We start from the raw sequence: 24563 nt of genomic DNA on the forward strand, positions 1-24563 counted from the left end.
GTTCACTAAGACGGCCCATCCTGCTTCCCTTTCTTCCTCCCCATTCCTATTTGCACGGCACTCTGTGCCAGGCGATGTGTGAGGCACTATCTGTGGATGATAAATGTTAAATGTGACTACTGCATTGAAGGAGACTAAAATCTCAAATGAAGGCAGAGGGTGGAGCTTTAGGGAAGTTTCATCCTTTGAGGAACACCTGTCCCCCAGGGCATGGGGCATGGCCCCGACAGAGAGGGCTCTGAGAGGTCAGGTAGCGCACACCCTCCCCGCAAGCCGGGTGAAGGGCAGTGCTGACGTGAAGATCTTCCTCCAGAGGAAGGAGACAAAGGGGCCTCTGCTCCCCAGTTCTCTGCCTCTGCGTGGACTCTTGAATCTCCTTTTCTATCATCCCCATCCACCTCCTTGGCCAAATCCAACCGCGCGTCAAGGCCCAGCACGGTGCCACCTTCTCCGGGAAGCCTTCTCAGAATCTTCCCAGGTGAAAGCGTTGCTGAGACCCCTGAGTTTTTAAGGTACTTTATCTGCACCTCTCTTGTGACACTAAACAGTTTCCACTTCCTGTAAATAGTTTTTGCCTGGTCTGTCTGCTCCCACTGTCAGGTGACTGGTTAGGTCCTTTGCCATGTCTTACTCATTGTTTCATCATTTTTGTCTGTCGGAGAGTGGCTTGCTCCATCATAAGAAATCAGTAAATATCTGTTGAATGCAGACATCACTGAGCTGAGAGAGTCCAGAGGAGGATCCTGGAGGCTCCAAAAGGTAAAAAACAAAACAAAACAAAAAAACCCTACAATAAAACCAAACATGTGTTTAAGGAAATACAATTTGGAGGCAGCAAAAATTAACTTTCCACCCTACCTTATTGAAGAAAAATAGTTTTTCAGATGCCTAATAATAAGGTAAGTGAAATTTAAATACTAGGTATCCTGGCTGGGCGTGGTTGGTTCATACCTGTAATCCCAGCACTTTGTAAGGCCAAGGTGGGCAGATCACTTGAGGCCAGGAGTTCAAGACCATCCTGGCCAACATGGTGAAACTCTATCTCTACTAAAAATACAAAATTAGCCAGGTATGGTGGCACGTGCCTGTAATCCCAGCTACTTGGGAGGCTGAGGCAGGAGAATCACTTGAACTCAGGAGGTGGAGGTTGTAGTAAGCCGAGATCATGCCATTGCACTCCAGCCTGGGAGAAAGACCAAGACTCCCTTTCAAAAAAAAAAAAAAATTACTATATATCCTAAGATTTTGGAATCTTACTGTTGATCTGGGTCCCTATATGTCATCAAATTCAATTTTGCATGTAGTACTTTTATGGCATAATTTATAGAATTTTCTGGAATGCCTCTAGTGATAGAAAACCAGGACTTACTGCGACAGGGCCTCAGCACTAAAGCCCTTTAATTGTAAGGACTTTCATTCTTGGTTTGAGAAAAAATTTGCCTCCTTACAGCTCCCGCCACTTATTTTCCAGTGGCTAATGCGGGAGAACCTTGGCCTCAGCTTCGCGGCTGAGGGACTCTGTAGGCCATGTGTGGGTCACAGCGGTGGAGGGTCAGGGATGGGACACAACCTTGTCTGAAACAGCAGGAGAAAGCAGGGGATGCACATCCAGCGTGGAAGCAGGCAGTGGAGGGGGTGCTTCCTGTAAGGGAACATCTGGACACCTTCGGACCATGGGTTAGAAAGGCGGAGCCTTCAACGTCAGAGGGTTGTGACTCCCAGTCCCGAGTCATTGCTGCTATTCTGTGATTTGGGGCAAGATCTTAATCTCTCGGAGCCCCAGTTTACCTGTAGAATGCTGGCACTACTACCCGCCTAGTCCGTGGGGATGAGCATCAGTGAGGTCTGTAGTGCATTCAGCCTAGAACCTGACCTGTCGTATGTGTTCAGGGAGAACTGGTCTAGATATTGTTCCTTTATTTTTTTGAGACAGGGTCTTGTTCTGGAGTGGTGGCGGGATATTGGCCACTGCAACCTCCACTTTTGGGGCTCAGGCAATCAATCCTCCCACCTTAGCCTCCTGAGTAGCTGAGACGACAGGCATGTGCCACCACACCAGGCTACTTTTAAAAATGTTATTTTTTTGGTAGAGACAAGGTTTCACTGTGTTGTCCAGGCTGGTCTAAAACTCCTAGGCTCAAGCAGTCCTCCTGCCTCAGACTCCCAGAGTGCTGGGATTATAGGTGTGAGCCACTGCGCCCAGCTGAGGATTCCAATTTTTTTTTTTTTTTTGAGACGGAGTCTCGCTCTGTCGCCCAGGCTGGAGTGCAGTGGCAGGATCTCGGCTCACTGCAAGCTCTGCCTCCTGGGTTCACGCCATTGTCCTGCCTCAGCCTCCCAAGTAGCCGGGACTACAGCTGCCTCCATGCCTGGCTAACTTTTTGTATTTTTAGTAGAGACGGGGTTTCACCGTGTTAGCCAGGATGGTTTCGATCTCCTGACCTCGTGATCCATCCGCCTCGGCCTCCCAAAGTGCTGGGATTACAGGCGTGAGCCACAGAACCCAGCCGATTCTATTTTTTTTTAAAGGTATCTTTTCAAAAATGATAATCCTTGAAGAAACTAAATTGAAAGTACACACTAAACGTGGAAAATGACAGGGAATGTAGTCTCTGTGTTATAAACACAGTAATGGCTAATGTCTCAATGTCTTACACCTTCTAAAGAAGAACAGAACTTTCTGAATGTGTCCTGAATGGGATACACTCAAATGATAATAAGATACAATTTTATAGGCATTTTATGGGCTAAGCCCTGACGAACATGACCTCTTTGTAAACTTTTCCCTCTCTCCTCCTCCTCAAAAGTGTTCTTTTGAGGAACCACATGCTGCAGAAAACACACCTTGATTGAGTGACACGCAGGTCTCACCACCTGCTCTCATCCTGGAAGGAAGGTACCCCAGCCCGACGCTGCCCCGTCAGCACGCACCAAACCAGAGCTGGCACTTTAACTCGAATTTGGCATCAACTTAGGCAATACAGTTTTTCTGTGTTGTATCTTTGTGCTAAAGATTATAAACCCCTTTTATAATTAAGACAGTTTTGCCAAGTTGAGGCATATACCAACAAGGGGGAAGATGCTGCAGAAAATGAGTGATTTTTAGATGTCAAAATCGTGAGCAGTCACTCTGTTCAATGTACCCTAACCATGAGAAATGCGAACGCCACGGGAACGATCGGAACACGGCTACACTGACTTGCGCCAGCCCCGTGCAGCCGTGGGTGCTGCGGGGACTGGGTCACGTGGAAGGCTTTCCCACAGCAACATCTCCTCCCCAACACTCAGTGTCCAGCGTCACCTCCTGTAAAGGATACGTGGAATTTGATGATTAAGAGACAAATGTGGAAGAACAGGATTAGTCAATTAAAGGCAATCTCTTTCTTTCTTCCTAGGTTCAGACCTTAAGTTATAACAATAAAAAATCAGCACGTCAATGATGTTCTCAGACTGCTGAGGCTCCAAGGCCGTTGTTCTCTGTAAGTCCTGGTCAATGTAGTTTCACTGTTGTACTTCTATTTCTAGGATTAGTGAATGCCCTGTTAACACAGCCGTCTAGAAATGGAATGTCAGGGACAAATTTCCAAGGATCTCAGCTATCCTTTTGAAGTTCAGAATTTATAGTGATCATGTCAATGTACAAATAAATTCGAAGAAAAAGAAAAACACTTTAGAAAGAACATAATTTGTCAAGACATTCAGAAATAGCTTTGTGAAACTGTACTGTGTTCAACATAAGCACTAGTTGTAGGTACTGTGCAATTATGTAATCTATAAACAAAGACAGGTGGTATTAGCTTAGAAGTCAAATACAGCAATTTATAATGGGAGCTGCTTCTGAACTCTTTTTTTTTTGTTTGTTTGAGACAGAGTCTCACTCTGTTGCCCAGGCTGGAGTGCAGTGGCTGGATCTCAGCTCACTGCAAGCTCCGCCTCCCGGGTTTATGCCATTCTCCTGCCTCAGCCTCCCGAGTAGCTGGGACTACGCCACCTCGCCCGGCTAGTTTTTTTTGTATTTTTTAGTAGAGACAGGGTTTCACTGTGTTAGCCAGGATGATCTCGATCTCCTGACCTTGTGATCTGCCCGTCTCGGCCTCCCAAAGTGCTGGGATTACAGGCTTGAGCCACAGCGCCCGGCCCTTTTTTTTTCTTTTTAAGACAGTGTCTCACTCTGTTGCCCAGGCTGGAATGCAACGGCATGATCTTGGCTCACTGCAACTTCCGCCTCCCAGGTTCAAGTGATTCCCCTGCCTCAGCCTCCCAAGTAGCTGGGATTATAGGTGCCTACCACCACACCTGGCTAATTTGTATTTTTAGTAGAGACGGGGTTTTACCATGTTGGCCAGGCTGGTCTCGAATTCCTGACCTCAGGTGATTCGCCCACCTCAGCCTCCCAAAGTGCTGGGATTACAGGTGTGAGCCACCGCGCCTGGTCTGAACCGTCTTGATGGTAGGTTTCTCTAGACAAACGGGAGGAAGGTGGAGAATAAGGGGCTGTCCCCTTCCATGTGGAGAGGCAGAGGCACAGCTGAGCCCCAAAGGGGCTGGGACAGATCTGCCTGGTGACACCTGGTAGAGGAACGACGTGGCCTTCCCGTCCCACCCAGGTGAGGAGACCTTTGGGTACGTCATCACATCGTTAACTAACTTAATCTTTTACTTACCTTTGGCATAATGCCAAGGCATTTTCTTGTAAAGCATGAGCTGGTAACAATACTAGAAAACAATACGAATGCTCCCAATGAAGTTTTTGCCAAAATCCAAGAGAACTGCTAGGTGGACTGTGAGATCACCTGTGCTCCCAAGGAAACTGTCAGCACAGTTGATCTTCTATTCAACTTACCTGATGAACAGAACACACACTTTTCCACTGATATCTTAGTGGCTGCTTCTCTTTTCATGTAATTTATATCTTTTCTTAGAATTGAGGGGGATATACTAGAAAGCACGTTTATTTTCATTCACTTGAATACCAAAGGAAGGAACTTTTCTCCATTAATGCTGTGATGTGCATGTTTGCATGACTGAGAAATGGTGTCTAAGAGGCCCCAGGGAAGCCTGAGCTCTTACTTTCCTCCGAGAGATCGTTCTCCTCCGCCTCTCGCTCCATCTCTTTGCACCAGCCTTCCATCCTCTTCGTCTCCGTGTGCAGCAGCTTCAAAAACCAGGACCCATCCCTGCGGCACGGAGACACCCTCCCAGTCTCTACTGTGTCGATGGCGGGCTCCAGCCACGGGTCCGGAGGGGGCAGGGTGGAGGTGTCCACTTGGGTCCGATAGTCTTCTCGATAGCTGAAGAGCCCCTGGGTCCGTACAGTTCTCACCGCGCCATACTGGGTGGGGGTGCTGGGCTCGGAGTGCCGCTGGAAGGATGAGCCGAACTGGAGGCCTTTGTCCTCCATGGTGATGTGGCCTGGGAACCCCTCCAGCTCCAGGTCAGCTTGGACGGCAGCCGTGACGCTGTTAGAACGTTTAAAACGCCCGTGTCTGCAAAAGGAGGGAAGGAAGAGAGAGGGTAGCCTTTCTGAGAGGACTTGGTGCAACAGAATCCTACATGTGGCTTGTCAGGAGCACACCTGAGCGCAGCAGCATAGCAGCTCAAGGGTGGGTGGTGGTTTGTCTGTGAAATGTGCTGGTGTTTGTCTATGGAAGAACATTTCGTTTTGCAAATCGTTAAACTTTAACATCTGCCTGTCTCAGGCCCTAAAAAACGCCCACTTGGGATTTAAGTTTATTGAATGATACAATGAGAGTTAATGTGTTTCATGAAACTGCTATTAGCAAAGGGCTACCTCCCTTTCAGAAATATGCTACAAGCTTATGCAGCCGAGGTCGTGGGTTCTTCTATGTAAACAATACCCACATCATACTGAGTTTTAGTGGCTTCCAAATTGTGTTTCAGGGCCTGAGCCACTTCTGTCTGAATAACTTAATATGTCCCCATTAACCCCTATATGCAAAATAAGGACTCCAAATTCTGACTTTGGTGTTTGAAAAACATTTTCACTGTCTGTATTTTAATGTCATCCTTTTCCACATGGCTGATCACTGAAATAGTCGGCAGGAAGGGGCTTATAGTTGGAGACCAGCATGCTGGGTGAGAACGCTGTGAGCGTGTGTGTGCACGTGTGTGTCCTCTGTATCTCTGTGTTTGGGATATGTGTACATATGTGCATCTGTAGTGTGTGCCTGTGTGGTGTGTGTCTCTGTGTCCACATAGCCCCAGCTACTGCAGCCATCCCCGTGGCTCTGCAGGCTGAACCCACAGAAGCACAGAGCTGGTCAGTAACGATGCCACGTGTTCCCTTTGCGGGAGGGACACTGAGTCACAGAGCAGGATGGAAGGCAGCCTGCCCGGCTCCCCGGTGCAGAATATGGCCAGGTTCTAGGAGGTCTACTTGGAAACTGGGGAAGCCATGAGCTGGGGTCGGAATCTCTTTGTAATCAAAAATCTCCATAGGGTGGGTGCTAAAATGCTCCCTGATGAGGGAGGCCACCCAACACTGTCCCTATCAGAGGCTGGCTGAGCCCTCACAATGTAATAGTCTCATCAAAATTTGTTTTTATGAAATAGACAATACATGCTATTTTAAATATAAACTAAAATGATCATCCTGCCTCGTTGCAAAAATAACGCATTAGGACATCACTTTATGTTTCCAGGTAGTATTTTTGAAGTGAAACAACTTCACGTTATACGAAGGTCTTGAATGTGCTTTGCTGTCTTTCTATCATTTCACGTTTAACATGACAAGGTGTGAAGCCTGTATTGGTGTCACCCTCAGCCCGTCCTTTTTTTTTTTTGAGACAGAGTCTGGCTCTGTGGCCCAGGCTGGAGTGAGTGGCGCCATCTTGGCTCCCTGCAAGCTCCGCCCCCCGGGTTCACGCCATTCTCCTGCCTCAGCCTCCCGACTAGCTGGGACCACAGGCGCCGCCACCTCGCCCGGCTAGTTTTTTGTATTTTTAGTAGAGACGGGGTTTCACCGTGTTAGCCAGGATGGTCTCTATCTCCTCACCTCATGATCTGCCCACCTCGGCCTCCCAAAGTGTTGGGATTACAGGCGTGAGCCACCGTGCCCAGCCTCAGCCCATCCTTCTTTCCTTTGGATCAAGGACTGTGACTTTCAGGCAGTCAGCTGCTCTGCTTTCAGAGGTGACAAATTACTTTGGAAAGAATTACTCCCTTGCCTCTTGCAAAAACAAGACATAGGCAGGTGTTAACTCATACTTGGGGGCTATCAATGGAAAAGTATAAACGTATGGCCCTGTTTCCACAAGCACAGGCATGACTGAGGGCCAGCAGGACCTAGGAGCTTCCATCAGGCATTTGACAAAGAGCTCTCCCTCGGGGGTGACTGCGTGTCAGAAGGGGCTGAGTTACCGCTTCTCATCTTCCACTTGCACCCCGACGGAGTGGTATTCCCGCAGACCACGGCTCTCCGTGTCAGAATCTGTGGCCGTTTCCACCTAATTCAACAGAGAACATCTTATTTTAGAACAGAAACATGGGGCCTGCGCAAGGGACTATTTTGTTGTTGTTGCTGATTTGCTGTAATTAATTACGTATTTGTTTAATTAATGCAGAGATACACTTGACCCAGTAGAATCACAGAGAGGAAAATGCATTCACATCAGAGTAATTACATCGCTCCTGCGTCTCATCACATTTTACATAACTACCTGAACTCAGAGCTGCACTTTGGTCTTTTAAATGTATGCAAATAAAACTGCTTAGTTCAGCTCAGGCAAAAAATAGGTTTTGTTGAACTGCATTATTACAGGACTTAAAAGCTCTTATCACGCCCTACGGTGATGAAAGTACAGCATGAACCAAACATAGCTAATGGCAACAAATAAGCAATTTAATAGAATTATACTGATGGCTGCAGCCACAGAGAGACACAGAAAGGAATTTAAGCATTGATCAGAAACAGAGGCAAACTCTCCACCTTGACCTCCATAGAGCTGTCTCACATCTGCTAAGAGGATGGCCAGCAGGGTGATGTCAGATCAGAACAGAAATCATATATTCCACAGAGAATTCTTACTGTGGCTATATTTGCCAAAAAGTCCCCACAAACCCACCAAACATTTCAATGATCATCAACTATGCAAAGTTATCCCACAAGGGAATTCTAGTACAGTACAGTTTCTTAAAAACAAAAAACCCCTAAGTCTCAGTAGGAAAACTCTGAAACCAAACGTTAGTTAAGCCATTGATGAGATTCCAGGCACTGAGTCATTCCTCCTTCCAGAAAAATATTACCTATGGTAGCAAAAGGGCTTTTGATCCCTCTCTGAAATGTCACAGCTAAGTTATAAAACATCTCTCTTTTCTTAAACATATTACTGATCACTACAAGGAAAAGGTGCAAAGCATTAAATAATTATGACCGTGTTCTCTGGGAGTCAAGAGAGGAGCTGCATGTTGACATTTGAGTTGCAGTTTGTGACTGTCCTAAGGTTAAGCCTGTGTCAACAAAGACTGGCTCAGATTTGTGGCTAAGAGAAGTAATCATGGTAACAGGGAAGACTTACTTGGCGCGTACCCTGTCCCAGGCACTATGCTGAGGTTCCAGCGTTACCACGTGTAATCCATACAATAACCCCAAGCATGTTTCCAGCCCCAGGAGAGAATTGGGGGATCAGAGGAGTGGGGGGGTGACTTGCTCAGGAGTGCCCAGCTGGTTGGGGGCAGGGCCAGGGCTCTTGCCCAGATCTCTCTGACCCCAGAGCCGTGTGTGGCATGGAAGAAAGCATATGAGAAAACCCTGGAGCTCTTGGCCGGCCACGGAGCCAGGGGAATGGACAGAGACGTCCACTTTCATTGGGTGTAATTCTGAAGACAGGTGCAGAATCCGTCCCTAGACTGGGATGCGTGTTCTGATAGCTGGGTGAGACGGGCTACAGGAGGAAGAACATTCCTGAGTGAAGATCCTGGCCTTCCTGTCAGAATTGACCATTCCCCTTTCTAGTTTTAAGTGGGTCACGGCTTTATTAAACCTTACCTTGCTCGACATAAACATTATTACACAAAAGGATTGTAATACAAGGAATAGATTTAAAATTCCACGTCTGTACCTATGGAGCTGCCTCGTGTTTTACCTGCAAAGGATCCCATTTGATGAATACAACCTAGTGCATTTAATGAGCCTTCAGTGGAGGGAAATCTGGTTGTTTCTAGTTTTCTGCCATTATAAATGATGCTGCTACAAATACATGTCTGTACTTGTGTGTGTGTGAAAACTTCTGTGAATGTATCCACCGGATGGGAGGTCTGGGTCAGAGGCATTTGCACTTTTTAATTTTGGTAGATATTGTCAAATCTGATATAAGTGAAATAAATTCCAATGGATACTTTTAAAGTTTTTATCATAAAAATGTGGAGAATATTTGTCTCACTTATTCTATTTCTAGGAATCCAGCCTAAACAAAGGATCTTAAATTCTGACCAATGTGTGAGGTGTTCATTGCAGCATTATTTATAAGGTAGCACCTGGGGAGAATGAGGGGGATACAGTGGGATAGGAATGTGCAGTAAGTCATGATTTACTCGTGACATGGAATACCACACAGCCGTGAAAACGATGGAGCTGGGCATGGTGGCTCATGCCTGTAATCCCAGTGCTTTGGGAGGCTGTGGCGGGAGGATCACTTGAGCCTAGGAGTTTGAGACCAGCCTAGGCAACATGGCAAGACCCCATCTCTACAAAAAACAAAACAAAACAAAAATTAGCTGAGTGGCAGCACCTGTGGGACAAGCTACTCCAGAGGCTGAGGCAGGAGGATCACTGGAGCCCAGGATGTTGAGGCTACAGTTAGCTGTGAATGCACCACTGAACTCCATTCTGGGCAATAGAGTGAGACCCTGTCTCTAAAAAATAAAGATGGTTATAAAGATAACCTCAAGAATGCTTATAATACAGACTTTAAAGGACACAGATTAACAGGTGCCATGGACAACAGAATTACCAGGTGTATGCACACACGTAGAAACACCCATACTCACAGGCAAGTACGTGTACCATGGAAGAGACGAAAAACACACAAAAAAGTAAAAGCTTTTCCTTCCTTTCTCTGTCTCCAAATTTCCTCTAATATATTTTTGTTATTTTTATAGTGAATTTGAAAAATACAGCTTTTGGAACTGGTCAGATTCTGCTACTTGCTGGCCATGCAATTCTTAGGAAAGTCTTTTAAATTTTGTTGAATCTTTGCTTCCTTGTCTCAAAGAGGGGACATCCAATGCCTCAGTTAACTGATGTAAAACTCTCAGCATGAGGCCTGACTCAAGTAGGTTCGTCCACAGCAAGTGCGAATTCCCTGTTCTCTCATCCCAGCTTTAAGGATGGTCAGGTGAATAGTGGTATGCATATTACATTAAAATTACATTAAAGGTGCACGCATATGATGAACCATGCAGATTTTATCGTGGCTGTCTCATGAAATCTTTCTAAGGAAAATGAAGTTCAGCATTGCTGGAAGGTAAAGTCTGAGGGAGACATGGTAAAATCATACTTGGCCAGGAGGAGTTAAGTATCAATTTCAGAAATCCTGGGCATAGAGAGGCTTCCTGTGAGACAGAAAAGCAAATCTGGGACAAAGAAAATAAATTATTTTGTACAGTGGAAAGGCAATTCAAGAGTCTTTTCCAAAGGAAATGCTGGCTAGAAGTGGGTTTAAAAAGTTTTGAGGCCAGGCACACGGGTTCACACCTGTAACCTTGGTGCTCTGCAAGGCTGAGGGGGAGGATCACTGGAGCCCAGGAGTTTGAGGCTGGAGTGACCTATGATTGCACCACTGTACTCCAGCTTGGGCAACACAGCAAGCCCTCATCTCTTACAGTTTTGAAAAATACATGGGTGCAAGAAAAAAGATGAATGAGCGAAATCACTGTCCCGCCTCCCATGCAGTCCCAGGCTAGCAGCAGCGTCAAAGCCAACCAGCCGCTTCTGAGCCAGCTTCTGCAGGGACGCTGAGAAAATGACTGTGGGCAGGGCTGGCAGCAGGAACCGCTCACTAGTAATATCGGGCCAGGGTGCCAACCTGTAATCTCTGCTCTCCCGACAAGCTCATTTTCTGCTCTTTCTTCCAAACCTCACACACAGCAGGGCAGGTGCCCTGGATTTGATGCAAACTCCTCTTTCCCTCTGAGACGTGCTCTCCCTCCAAGAGTTAGGGGTGAGTGGCCAGCCCCGCCTGTGAGGCTTTGAGCTCCAGGGCAGCCGTAAGGAAGAGCAGCTGACTGTGTGTCTGGAGAATCGGGCAGACACCAGTCAGCGTCTTTTCCAGGTTGCCTCTGCCCTCTCACAACCTGGTGAGATCACAGAATAGAGACTGATCTCATTGGCCGGGCGCGGTGGCTCACACCTGTAATCCCAGCACTTTGGGAGGCCGAGACAGGTGGATCAGCTGAGGTCAGGAGTTCGAGACCAGCCTAGCTAACATAGTGAAACCCTATCTCTACTAAAAACACAAAAATTAGCCAGGCATGGTGGCACATGCCTGTAATCCCAGCTACTTGGGAGGCTGAGGCAGGAGAATCACTTGAACTCAGGAGGCGGAGGCTGCAGTGAGGCGAGATCAGGCCACAGCACTTCAGCCTGGGCAACAGAATAAGACTCCATCTCAAAAAAAAAAAAAAATTAAAAAACAACAAAACTGATCTCATTTCTAAAGGTGGGGCTCGTAAGGCACCAGGGACAGAAGGATCCTGACTGTTAGACCAGGCCTCCACCTCACCTAACTGCAGTATCTGGGAGCTGTAAACATTTCCCACAGAGTTCCCCAAACACACACATGCACACAAAAGAAAATGGAAAACTTAGCAGGAGAGACAAACCGCAAAGGATAAAAATGAAAGTGAAAACACAAATGGTCCAATTGGAAGAAAAGCAAGGTCAGGCCAGACCGGGTCAGAGGACCTCTCCGAGGTGGCTCAGCCATGCCCACAAGCTCTCCTCCTTATCCTAGGACTGGCCTATGAGTGCCAAGACTGGGGCCCATTCTCTCCTACGGGCATCTAGCCTGCAAATTTGGAGCTCTGATGAGACCTGTCTGTGTGTCCTGCTGTAAGGGCCAGACTCACACGGCCATGTCCAGACATCTGAGGAACAGGGGACTTGACACTGGCCTCTGCTCTAAGCTGGGCAGGGAGGGAGGATGGGGGCCATAGGTGGTGTGAGCTGAGGACCCTCACTCACTGGGGATCATGTTAGACACAGCCCAGTAATTATAATGAGAATCCTGAATTCAAACCCTGGTAGTAAAAGGTCATGCAATGCACTGTGAACAAGGGAGCTGCCTTGTGGGACGGGACCCCCCTGGAGCTGTCTTTCTGTGAGCCAGCGGGCCACAGAGGGCGTGAGGTCCACAGAAGATGTGTTCAGTAGCATGGACACTGTTCATTTGTAGGAATGACATTTGCAGAACACAGATTCTCCTGCTATCTGCACTCAGACAAAACTGTGCCCAAAGTTTCCCAGAAGCCAGTCCCGTTGGATGCTGGTTGAACACAGGCTGGCCAGCTTTGTCTATGAGCTCAGAACAGCGTGACACCTGCCCTGTGTCCCAGGACAGGAACAGAACCAGGGCAGGCTCCTGAGGGCACAGAATCATTCTGGGATTTTCTCCTCTTTGAGAAGCAGAGCAGAGAGGAGTGGAGTGGAGTGCAGGCTCCAGAGTCTCACCCGCTGGCTTCACTCATAGTCTTGGCCGTGAGCCCTTAGGCAAGTCCCTGACCCCCCTGAGCCTCAGTTTTCCCATCCATAGGCTGGGCACAGTAACAACCAGCACACAGGGTTATTATGAGGATTAAATGGTGCCTTGGTGCCTGGCGGGGACGTGGCCACCTGTCCACAGCCTGCTCACTCCTGTCTCAGCCTGTCACCTCCTGCCCTGGCAAGGCTGCTGTCTGCAGCTCCCCTCCTGAGGCCTCCCAGGCACCCACAGGAACCTGTCTTTCATCCACTCGGTTCCTTCTTTTCCTCCCCTTTACTCCTGCAGTGGTTTCAATTCTTTGGCTGTTTTCCTTATCCTGACACCGGAGCTGCTCCAGCTACATTTTCTCCATAGCTTTTCAATTCGCTTCCTTTGGATAACTGTGAGGTCACCAGCTCACAGGATGCACAGAAAACACACAGGATGTTGTACGTTTTGTTTTTTTTTCTTACTGCCTTGAAAGGTGACTTTGTTATCCACCTTCATTCCTGTCTTTGCATCCATCCTCACCCAGCACACACCCAGCGACCCATCCGTCCACTCGCTCACCCAACATTTACTGAGCACTCCCTATGTGCCAGGCACAGTGCTGGGTGCAGGGTGGCAAGAGGCTGGGGGTGCAGTCCCCCTCACGGGACACAGTGTGTGGGGCTGGGGTCCAGAGAGGCCCCCGGGAGGGGGTAAAGGCACAGGCTGAGCTTTGCAGGGGAAGCTGGGGGGATGAGGAGAAGCCTGTACTCAGCAGAGGCTGCTGTGCCAGGGGTGAGAGCTGGGAGTGGAAGAGGGGTGACCACTGAGGGGTGTGGGATCCTGGCTGTGGGTGGGGCAGGAAGCGGCGGCATTGTGCCCAGCGTGCTGACTTAACTGTATGAGTTTCCAAAATTATGTCCCACTCATTTCAGATAAAGTCGGTACTGCACGTGCTTAGAAGTGGGCGCTGCCTTGGTCATGGCTGGGTGGACATCCTGGAGGGCACCTGTGGGAGGCAGCTGAGGAGAAAAGAGAGAGGGTGGGAGTATCTGGCAGTGGGAAGTCACCTGGTTAATTTGGGGACCTCTCCAGTCTCTACTGCAGACATGACCCTGGAGACGGAGACAGGCGAGGGCACCCTGGCTTTCCTGCTTACAGGTGCCCGGGCCCAGCGAGGCCCAGGGCTGCAGGCAGGTTATGGACCCTGGTGAGCCCCTTGTCCTCATCTAAGAGGCGATGGATGGGGGCACCCAGCATAGTGCCTGGCATATAGAATCAGGACAGAGGCAAGAGGGGATGGATGGGGGCAACCAGCACAGTGCCTGGCATATAGAATCAGGACAGAGGCAAGAGGGGATGGATGGGGGCACCCAGCATAGTGCCTGGCATATAGAATCAGGACAGAGGCGACAAGAGCAGTCGCATAAACATCCAAAAAGGGAGAGAAAATGAAAGTCATGCGGACGCGGCTTTGGAGCACATTTCGGTACTTACATCTGACCTTGGGTATGGCTGATGCTCTGGGAATTCAGAATCCTAAACAAAACAATGAAGCCACATGTGGAGACCCGGTTCGGAGGCCCTGGACCAGCGGGCGGCTCCCCTGCTCTCTCCGCCCGCATGCCTAGCTACCAGCGCGCACGGCCCAGCTCTCACGCACGCTCCACTCACCCTCCTCCCTGGGCCGCCCCAGCGGCAATCAAGAATCTGATTGTTAAAGCTCCGAGGAACGCAGGCTGAATGCAGGGGTAAAAGGAAGCAGGAGGTGGGCCGTGTTGGCGGAGGACTTGACATCCAGCCCTGCTCAACCACATCTCCCAGATCCCGGAGGGATGGGCTGCCTGACCCAGATCACAGGACAATCTCCCGGCCTCCCTGGGTGCGCAGCACTGCACCTAAAGCGGACTTGCAGAGGGAGGTGCCCTGTGGGCGGGAGCTGGCCAGAGCTCTCCATTCGCGGGGAAAGGAACCGTCTGCCACGCTTGTATCATGGGCAGACATCTGGGGGCCCGGATGGACGGTGGGTCAACCATCTGTGGTCTGAAACCACGGATGCAGCATCTGTGACCCCAGCTGAGGGGACTGCCTGTACCTGAAATTGCTGTGAGTACGCCCAGGTTCTGTATGGACGAGGGCCTACCTTTCCTTTTACCTCTTCATTCCCAACACCTTTTGGTTCCCCCACTCAACTCTTTGGCCACAATACTGAGAAGCTTTTTGAAAAATCAGACTTCAACAGAAACCCTCCCTTTTAAGCATCAAAATAGCGTTATCTCCATCCTCTCTAGGCAGCCTTTGGCCCTTGGAAAATGCGCGGCCCGGAGTGTATTTTCAGGGTGACAGGGGACAGGGAGCTGGAACCCCTGGCTTTCCTTCAGCCCTGGACCGGGGTCCGCGTCACCTCAGGGGTCTCCCGCCTACTCGCCGTGCTGGCAGGTCTGCAATGCAAACGCACAGCCCTGCTCTCAGGTTCCGCAGCCCTGCTGGGGTTAGGGTCAGTGCTAAGGACCCAGGGCCACTGGCTGGGTTCTGGCTTATTCTATGCTATTGGCAGGACTGAGTAGAGCGAGGCCCTGACGGGCGGCCACGAGCAGCTACCTGAATCCCGATGGAGGAGCAGCGGCTCTTGAGGAGTTCCTCTGCCTTGGACACCAGGATGGCCTTGTCGCTGGTCCTCGCGGAGCTGCTCTGGCTCTCGGGCATGTGGCGCTGGGCCGCGGCCGTCTCCAGGGCGAGGTTCATGGCCTTGTTGCTGTCCAGGCTGTCCGTGGAGTTGTAGAGGCCGCGGCTGTCCTGGGGCCACGGCGACATCCTCTGTGCGTGGCTGTCCTGGTAGGCATCCTGGGTGGATTCGGTGCTGCTCTGCGCCGTCACCGAGATCAGAGGCTTGGAGGTGGTCCGAGGGGGCACTGGTGGGGGGGTTTTCTTGTAATTTGTATATGAGACGGCTGTAAGAAAAGAAAGTCCCAAGTCAACAAGCGTGTTCTCCCCCACCAGCCTCTGGTCTACAGTTTCACCACGCCCACGCCCTGTGATTGACAGAGCAAGTCTGTTCCTGGACGTCTAGCCTAAGACAATAGCACAAAATGTGGGGAAAGTGAGACAGCATACATGAATATACTTGTAAAAGTGCAGGATTATAAAAATACCAACAAATCCAGCAGTAGAGACACAGCTAAGCAAGGTGTGTCCCCGCAGGACAGCACACAAATGATGGTGTGGCATCATTTCTACGCAGGTCACGTCATCATGGAAAACGCTCATTCTATCATGTTAGGTTCAGAAGAGAGATGGAGTCTTGCTCTGTTGCCCAGGCTGGAGTGCAGTGGCGCGATCTCGGCTCACTGCATCCTCCGTCTCTTGTGTTCAAGTGATTCTCCTGCCTCAGCCTCCCAAGTAGCTGGGATTACAGGCACCCCCCCACCACACCTGGATAATTTTTGTATTTTTAATACAGATGGGGTTTCACCATGTTGGCCAGTCTGGTCTCAAACTCCTGACCTCAGGACCTCAGATGATCCACCCGCCTCGGTCTCCCAAAGTGCTGGGATTACAGGTGTGAGCCACCACACCCAGCCCAAAGTGGATACATTTTTAACAACCTTGCATTGGAAAGCGAATCTGAAGGCTAGAAAACTGAGGAAGGATGATCAGATGTTATCAAATCAGTCGGGTGCTGAGCTTCTCTTTTACCAGAGAAACATTCAAAATCCTGTCTTCTTTTTGTTTCCTTTTGTTCCTGACGTTTCCCCCTAATGTCAATCCATCCCTTAAGGAAAATTATTGAAAACTGACGATATTCAAGGCACTATTTAGGAGATTCAGAAAGTTCCCAAGACTTCTCCATCCCAAAGGCCAATAGTGCCAGGGAGAGACCTGGGTTAGGAAATCATTTTGTCTCTCTGGGTGGGACGCGTTGGGTTACCACGCATTCATCTCACCTCGGCAGGGATGAGGTCCGTTTAAACACTTGTTTCTCATGACGCCTTTCCTGACAGTGTTTCATAGTGTTGATTTATCAAGGGTGTTAAGTGCGACATGGACACATGATCAGAGAGACGGCGGGTGGAGGTGTGAAGAGGGCTCATTGATAAAGGGGTTTCCACGTGACAGCCCTGGAGAGCAGGTGGCTGTTTTCATGTTAACCCATTTGTCATGGGACATTTACAGAAAACAGAGTCGTCATCATTAATGACATGTCTTCAGATTGTATGGCTCTAGCCGAAGGCAGGCCGGTGCCTGCTGCGCACCAGAGCGAGACTGCGGACGGGGGCTCTCAGTGACCTCTCCAGTGGCAAAGCTGGCTCTGCGTTGGTTCTCTTAACCAGAAATACTGATTCCGAAGAAGTTTTGAGTCCCAGCAACAAGGGTAGTAACAATCAAAATCAACAGAGACGCAGGAATACAGATTAAAATGTGACATCTGCCTTAGCATAAATATATTTTTCTTTGGCAAGTTTGAGGTGAGTAAAAGGTGACACTAAACACCCCAGACTGGTTGAGGTGAGTAAAAGGTAACACTAAACACCTCAGATTGGTTGAGGTGAGTAAAAGGTGACACTAAACACCCCGGATTGGTTGAGGTGAGTAAAAGGTGACACTAAACACCCCGGATTGGTTGAGGTGAGTAAAAGGTGACACTAAACACCCCGGATTGGTTGAGGTGAGTAAAAGGTGACACTAAACACCCCGGATTGGTTGGATTTTCCCAGCAAGGTTCACCTCAGCAGGGAACGATGGCACATATCAAACGTCATAACCATGTCACCATACGTCACAGGAAAATGCAACAGGGAGGAAAGTAATCAGTTAGTGACCTTCCCAGAAAATGTAAGCAAATGCATGCAAATTCATCCCCACCTTGGCTCATTATGTGTTTCATAGTTACTCTCAAAGGTCTCCTGTCGCCACTGTTCAAAATCACAGACCTTACTAAGTGTATTTAAGTAAAATTTAAAGAGTCTGAAAAATTTCACAAAACAACTAAACCTTCCTTCCTGTGTGGAGTATCTTGTAAATTAAAAAAGCTCATGGGGCAGGTTATGACTTATCTCCATATCACAGGAAAATCGCATACCACATCTTCTCACTTTATAAGGTGTTTGCTACAGGCTGATGAAATGATTTTTTAAACTGATTTCTTTGTAAAAATGTAGTTGCATGCCACACTTTTAAAACAAACAGATTAAGAAGGAGCAGTTCACCTCCAGCATACAAAAGGAAGAATTTACTACACTCCACCTGGGAGGGCACACACAGCGATTTTTCCTGGATGACTAAAGGGATTATACTGTTTCTAAATGTGTGTGCACATGCCTGCCAGGCTGTTCTCAGAACCACTAAAACGAAAACGTGGTTTGAAGCAATTAGCTGTGCTGTGGTGGTGCGGAGATGACCACTGACTGACTTTCGTTAAGTTATAGTTAGAACTTTGTGGAAGAGCATTGTTTTTCACCGAATCAGCAAAGTTCCAGTGTCAAAGTCATTATTTAGCCTACTGTATTCTCGGAATCCACATTTTAGGATGTGAATCCAAGTATTTAAAAAAAATTATTGCTTAAAACAACTGCTCACTGGTACTGAGTCTGTAACATATCATCAATTTTGCAGTGAAACCCCACACGGACGTTTGACGACGGCATTCAGTTCAACCTGAGTGTCCACATGGTTGCTGTGACCATATAGGCTTTCCGGAGACCATTGATAAGGAGGCTGAAGACCCTGGGCTTTCTTCCACGTTGGGCACGGATGTAAAGTGCCTGGCAAGCTTCGCTGGTGGATGTAAGATTGTAAGATTCGCTGATTTCAGGAGGCGTTTATCTAGAGCCTAAGAGCCTGGCCCCAGTGAGGTCCATAGTCACACTGGAAAGGCAGCCCTGAGAACCGAGGGTGCAGCATCAGAGACTGGGGATGCCCAGAGAGACTTGGGTTGAAGGAAGCTTCCTGGGGGTGAACCTGGCTGTGCCTTGAGGTGGATGGAGCTGCTCCTGGGAAGCAGGAGTGGGACAGGCCAGTGGACGTGGCCTGTGCCTCGATGAACCAGTGCCACCACGGGAAGGGCCAGTGGACATGGCCTGTGTTGTAGATGCACCGATGCCACCTCAGGGGGCCAGGGGACACGGCCTGTCCTGTAGACGCACCAGAGCTGCCACGGGAAGGGCCAGTGGGCATGGCCTGTCCTGCAGACGCACCAATGGTGCCACGGGAAGGGCCAAGTGGGCATGGCCTGTCCTGCAGACGCACCAATGGTGCCACGGGAAGGGCCAGTGGACACAGCCTGTCCTGCAGAAACGCTGATGCTGCCGCATCCGCACCCACAGCCTCAGCTCTAGAAAGGCAGCCCTGGTGGAGGAGGGTTTGATATCAATGGGTCAGTTGTTATCAACAAAACCAGTATTCTCTGGCATAAAGATACTGCAAACTTGACTTGGATTTCCCCAGTGGTCTGCAGGCTCCTCTGGGGCTGAACCGCGGGTCACGTTAGTGCTCTGGGGATACAGCCTGATCTCTTCTCTTCTTTACAAGTGTCGTGGAATTTTCCTCAAACTATTTACCTTCTGGCAGAACAGCAAGTGACCGTTCTGCCGTTCTCTCTTCCTCTAAATAAAACATGTGCTGTGACACTTGAACTCTTGTTTTGCTCTGTTTTCCTTTGGTGATTTAATATCTTGAGATGATTTTTACTACTCCCTGAAGTTGAGTTTCACTTACAGGATCCAGAGACTCACAGGCAAGTCACAGCTGTCAGACCAAACCTCCCCTGTTAGTCGAAGTTAACCATTTCGCTCAGGGCCCTCTCCCTGCCCGGTTAGTCGAAGTTAACCATTTCGCTCAGGGCCCTCTCCCTGCCGGGTTAGTCGAAGTTAACCGTTTCGCTCAGGGCCCTCTCCCTGGCCTGTCAGTCAAAGTTAACTGTTTCACTCAGGGCCCTCTCCCTGCCCGGTTAGTCGAAGTTAACCGTTTCGCTCAGGGCCCTCTCCCTGCCGGGTTAGTCGAAGTTAACCATTTCGCTCAGGGCCCTCTCCCTGCCGGGTTAGTCGAAGTTAACCATTTCGCTCAGGGCCCAAGGGAAAGGGGGCTTCTCGATCCTTTCCTGCAAAATCTTTGGACAGGGACATCTCACACACTTCCTTCTGGTTCTATTAAACTCAATCTTTCTTGCTTCAGACATGAAATGATGTCATCGTGTGATCTTGGAGAAACTGCCTTCCCTTGGTCTGAGGGTGCTCTGTGGTGTCCGGCGTCTCACGAAGTGGAGATAAGCATCCAGAAAAGCTGGCGGAGATGGGTGCACAGTAAGGGCACTGTCACCACCGGATCCCTGAACAGCACTGGCTGTCTCCACCATCAAAGAAGAGAAGAAAATGCCAGAAGCACCTGCAAACTTGCCACCACCCCTTCATCAGTATGAGAAAGAAAAGTTACCTTGAAGTGTGCATGTGCATGTCCACACACACAAACACACCCCACACTCATGCATGTGTACACACACGCACACCCCACACTCATGCATGTGTACACACAGGCACACACACTGCCCCACACTCACACATATGTACACACACACCACGTGCACACACTCAGACATGCACACACGCACGTGTGCACAGACCGCTCACAAACTCACATACACATGCACACTCACACTCACACTTGCATACACATACCCCTTACGTGCACACACCCACGCTATCACGCACACATGCACTCATATGCACACACATGCACACACGTGCACACACAGCTCTCATGCACACATGCATGCACACATGCTCACACAGTCATACACACTCATACACAGCTACAGTTCACTGAGCATCCGCTCTGTGCCAGGCACTCTGTGGAGCACATTATATTTTGCAGTTCATTAAGCTTTTGTAACAACCTTGTGGGGTAGGCGGTCTTGGCATTTCCGTTTCTTGGAAGAGAAGGTGGAAGTGTGAATGGGCTTAAACCTCTTCCTGACATCAGCCCACAAGAAAAATGGTAGAACTGGGATTCAGATGACTCTCCAGCTGTTGGTTATGAGTCTAGTTTTCTTTCTGTGACCATTTACATAGCAGAACCTTATTTCTCATGACCTGATCTAGTATTTTCTCATTTAAGACACGGGTCCAAGAGTGCACATTGGAATCCTTGCCCACTGCAAAATTCAATGAAAGAGGCACTTATTTCAGCAAGAGTTATGGCGGTTCCAGGTTTCCTAAAAACAAAAAATCAAAATGCCTTTGGTGGAGGAAGACATTTTAAAGATTGCACCCTGACACTCCATGACCCAAACTGTTTAAAGGGACTATTAACGAATGGGCTTAAGCCAGAGTAAGAGGAGATTATATGAAATGATCTTTCAATTCCTTAAATCATAGCAAATCAATGAAAATTAGTTTGGGAAAGAGGACTTTGAATATTTGTTTATTGGCCTGATGATGTATTTCCCTGGTTCATGGGAAAGGCATGCAGGACCCACTGATTTCCACAGCATCAGTTTCTCCCTCATGATCTATGGACGGAAGACCCTTTGCAGCAGCCGCGTGACCATGACCGTGTTCTTGCCCCGTGGCCTTGCTCTGGCAGAGCACCCAGGCTCGCCGTACCGTGAGGTTCCCCCGTGGCCTTGCTCTGGCAGAGCACCCAGGCTCGTCGTACTGTGAGGAGCGGGCTTTGCAGGAGATTGGTTCTCTGTTTTGGCTGAGTGACGGTGATGACACCGGCTGAATTGTCCCATAGGGGCGGATATTTATGGTTTCTTTGAAATAAACATAGAAACTGACCCTCCTAGTCCTGAAACCTGAGAAAGTTACATCTGTCTTATCTGAGTTCCTTTCTAAGGACAGCAGCCATTGGGCCTCCCAGATAGCATCATGGAGCTGCAATTCACCAGATCACTGCATCTAGACAATGAGACCACAGACCCCGCATCCACCCTGACTGCCCAACCCATCACCTACTTCCTGGTGGCCGCCTCTTCCTCACGGCTCCCTCATTCCTGTTTTCCCACACGTGGTTACACTTCTTCCCTGCTATATAAACCTCTAGTTTTAATTTGCCAGGGAGATGGATTTGAGATGGCTCTCCCATCTCCTGTAGCATCTGATTAAAGCCTTTTTCCCTGGCAATACTTGCTGTCTCAGTGATTGGCTTTCTGTGCAGTGAGCAGCAGACCTTAGACTCAGCTTCCGGCCTTTTGGCAACAGTGATGTTACTCCCTGTCTCTTCTCAGCGCTCCTTCTGGCCATGTGAACACAGAAGAGGCCATGGAGAACAGGTGGTCACGCATCACACAGGTCTCCAGCCCCCACTGCCCTGAGGCTGCATCACACAGGTCTGCAGCCCCCACTGCCCTGAGGCTGCATCACACAGGTCTGCAGCCCCCACCGCCCTGAGGTGCAGCGCCTCAGCGGGGTGAGGAGAACCCGGGCCCAGCAGGCTGAGAATGAGAGCTCTCCTGGGGCTCCAATGTGAACAGGAAGAAAACCAGCTTGAATGGCTTTGAAAAGGATTTTTAGTTAGACAACGTTTTCTTGGAATCAGCTAGTGCTCGAACGCTTGTGAACTGCCAGTCACTGCTGTCTTTACATGGATCTGTCCCCTAGCCTCCCCTAACCCTTGCCAGCAGAAACAGGTGAAGTTTCTCCCTGTCTTGTAGACAGGAAGTGGAACATTCGGGTCCCAGCAGCCTCGTTGCTGAAGGTTGAGGTATTAGCTATGGAATCACGGAGGCTCGTACTCTTCAGCGACACCATTCAAGGGGAAAAGCCCACTGTGTTACCAGTGCTTCAGGTTCTCTCAGAGACACTTGGACCACTTAGCTAAAGGGCCAAGGGAAAGTTTCAATTGATCATCTGAGGGTTTACCAACCACAGGATCTGAAATGCCATCTCTGCAGGAGGGAACAGGTGTCCTGGTAGGATATTTCTAACCCCCTAAAAATATTAATCACTTGTCCATGTGAGTCCCTTTGTTAATGACCCCATGGGAAACCCAACACATAGTTTTAATAGAAATAAATAACTGACCTGTACTGTTTAAAGAATTGGAAACACTATAGAAGTTAAAGAAACATTTAGGAATACACATAAAAACTTCCAGGCATGCAGATACCAGACTCATTTTTACATGTGAGTACAGAAGTCCAGGGGGATCTCTGTGTGAAGACCTGGGACAGGCACTTAAAATCTATTTTAAATACAGCTTTTGTCATTCTCACTTACAGCGGGCCTATAGGCAAATAATACAATCCCTCATGTGTTCTGAATGGGAGTGTTTATAGCAGAACAATAAGTTACAAATAATATAGCAGTTATTAAGAAATTATTTTTAGACAACTAGAAAAGGTAAAAGATCTCACTAGATTTTTCCTTTAATAAAAAGCAGCCCTCCAGCCAGAGAGAAAGGTCGGGTTACACACAAAGGGAAGCCCATCAGACTAACAGCAGATCTCTCTGTAGAAACTCTACAAGCCAGAAGAGAGTGGGGGCCAATATTCAACATCCTTAAAGAAAATAATTTTCAACCCAGAATTTCATATGCAGCCAAACTAAACAAACTAAATAAGTGAAGGAGAAATAAAATCCTTTACAGACAAGCAGATGCTGAGAGATTTTTGTCACCACCAGGCCTGCCTTATAAGAGCTCCTGAAGGAAGCACTAAACATGGAAAGGAAAAACCAGTACCAGCCACTGCAAAAACATACCAAATTGTGAAGACCATCGACACTATGAAGAAACTGCATCAACTAACGGGCAAAATAACCAGCTGGCATCATAATGACAGGATCAGATTCACACATAACAATATTAACCTTAAATGTAAACAGGCTAAATGCCCCAATTAAAAGACACAGACTGGCAAACTGGATAAAGAGTCAAGACCCATCAGGGTGCTGTATTCAGGAGACGCATCTCACATGCAAAGACACACATAGGCTCAAAATAAAGGGATGGAGGAATATTAACCAAGCAAACAGAAAGCAAAAAAGAGCAGGAGTTGCAATCCTAGTCTCTGATAAAACAGACTTTGAGCCAACAAAGGTCAAAAAAGACAAAGAAGGGCATTACCTAAAGGTAAAAAAATCAATGCAACAAGAAGAGCTAACTATCCTAAATATATACACACCCAATACAGGAGCACCCAGATTCATAAAGCAAATCCTTAGAGACCTATGAAGAGACTCAGACTTCCACACAGTAATAGTGGGCGACTTTAACATCCCACTGTCAATATTAGATCAATGAGACAGAAAATTAAGAAGGATATTCAGGACTTGAACTCAGTTCTGGACCAAGCAGACCTAATAGACAGAACTCTCCACCCCAAATCAATGGAATATACATTCTTCTCAGTACCACCTCACACTTATTCTAAAATTGAACACATAATTAAAAGTAAAACACACCTCAGCAAATGCAAAAGGATGGAAATCATAACAAACAGTTTCTCAGACCACAGTGCACTCAAATGGAACTCAGGATTAAGAAATTCACTCAAAACCGCACAACTACGTGGAAACTGAACAATCTGCTCCTGAATGACTACTGGGTAAAAAACGAAATTAAGGCAGAAATAAATAAGTTATTTGAAACCAATGCTTGAGCTGTGTCTCAGAATCTCTGGGACACAGAATTTCTGGGACACAGCTAAAGCAGTGTTTAGAGGGAAATTTATAGCACGAAACAGCCACAGAAGAAAGCAGAAAAGATCTAAAATTGACACCCAAATATCACAATTAAAAGAATTAGAGTAGCAAGAGCAAACAAACTCAAAGCTAGCAGAAGACAAGAGATAGATCAGAGCAGAACTGAAGGAGATAGAGACACAAAAAACCCTTCAAAAAAAATCAATGAATCCAGGAAACGATCAACAAAATAGACTGC

The 24563-nt window shown here is 48.2% G+C and overlaps 1 protein-coding gene across 9 annotated transcripts in view; it reads right to left on the reverse strand.

The window, feature by feature from the left end:
- The window catches only part of LOC105491902 (DLG associated protein 2), a 921137-nt gene that overhangs the window by 23448 nt on the left and 873126 nt on the right, over nt 1–24563 (reverse strand). For 8 of the 9 annotated variants that reach the window (XM_011758618.3, XM_071068682.1, XM_071068680.1 and 5 more), the window contains 4 exons: nt 15288–15637; nt 14184–14225; nt 7381–7466; nt 5071–5486 (listed from right to left, as the gene is read on the reverse strand). In XM_011758618.3, the coding sequence (XP_011756920.2) occupies nt 5071–5486; nt 7381–7466; nt 14184–14225; nt 15288–15637 (894 nt within the window). The remainder of the gene's footprint in view (nt 1–5070; nt 5487–7380; nt 7467–14183; nt 14226–15287; nt 15638–24563) is intronic. The other variant, XM_011758616.3, reaches the window with a different exon arrangement.

This window comes from Macaca nemestrina, chromosome 8 (genome assembly GCF_043159975.1).
Source record: "Macaca nemestrina isolate mMacNem1 chromosome 8, mMacNem.hap1, whole genome shotgun sequence".
NCBI lineage: Eukaryota > Metazoa > Chordata > Mammalia > Primates > Cercopithecidae > Macaca > Macaca nemestrina.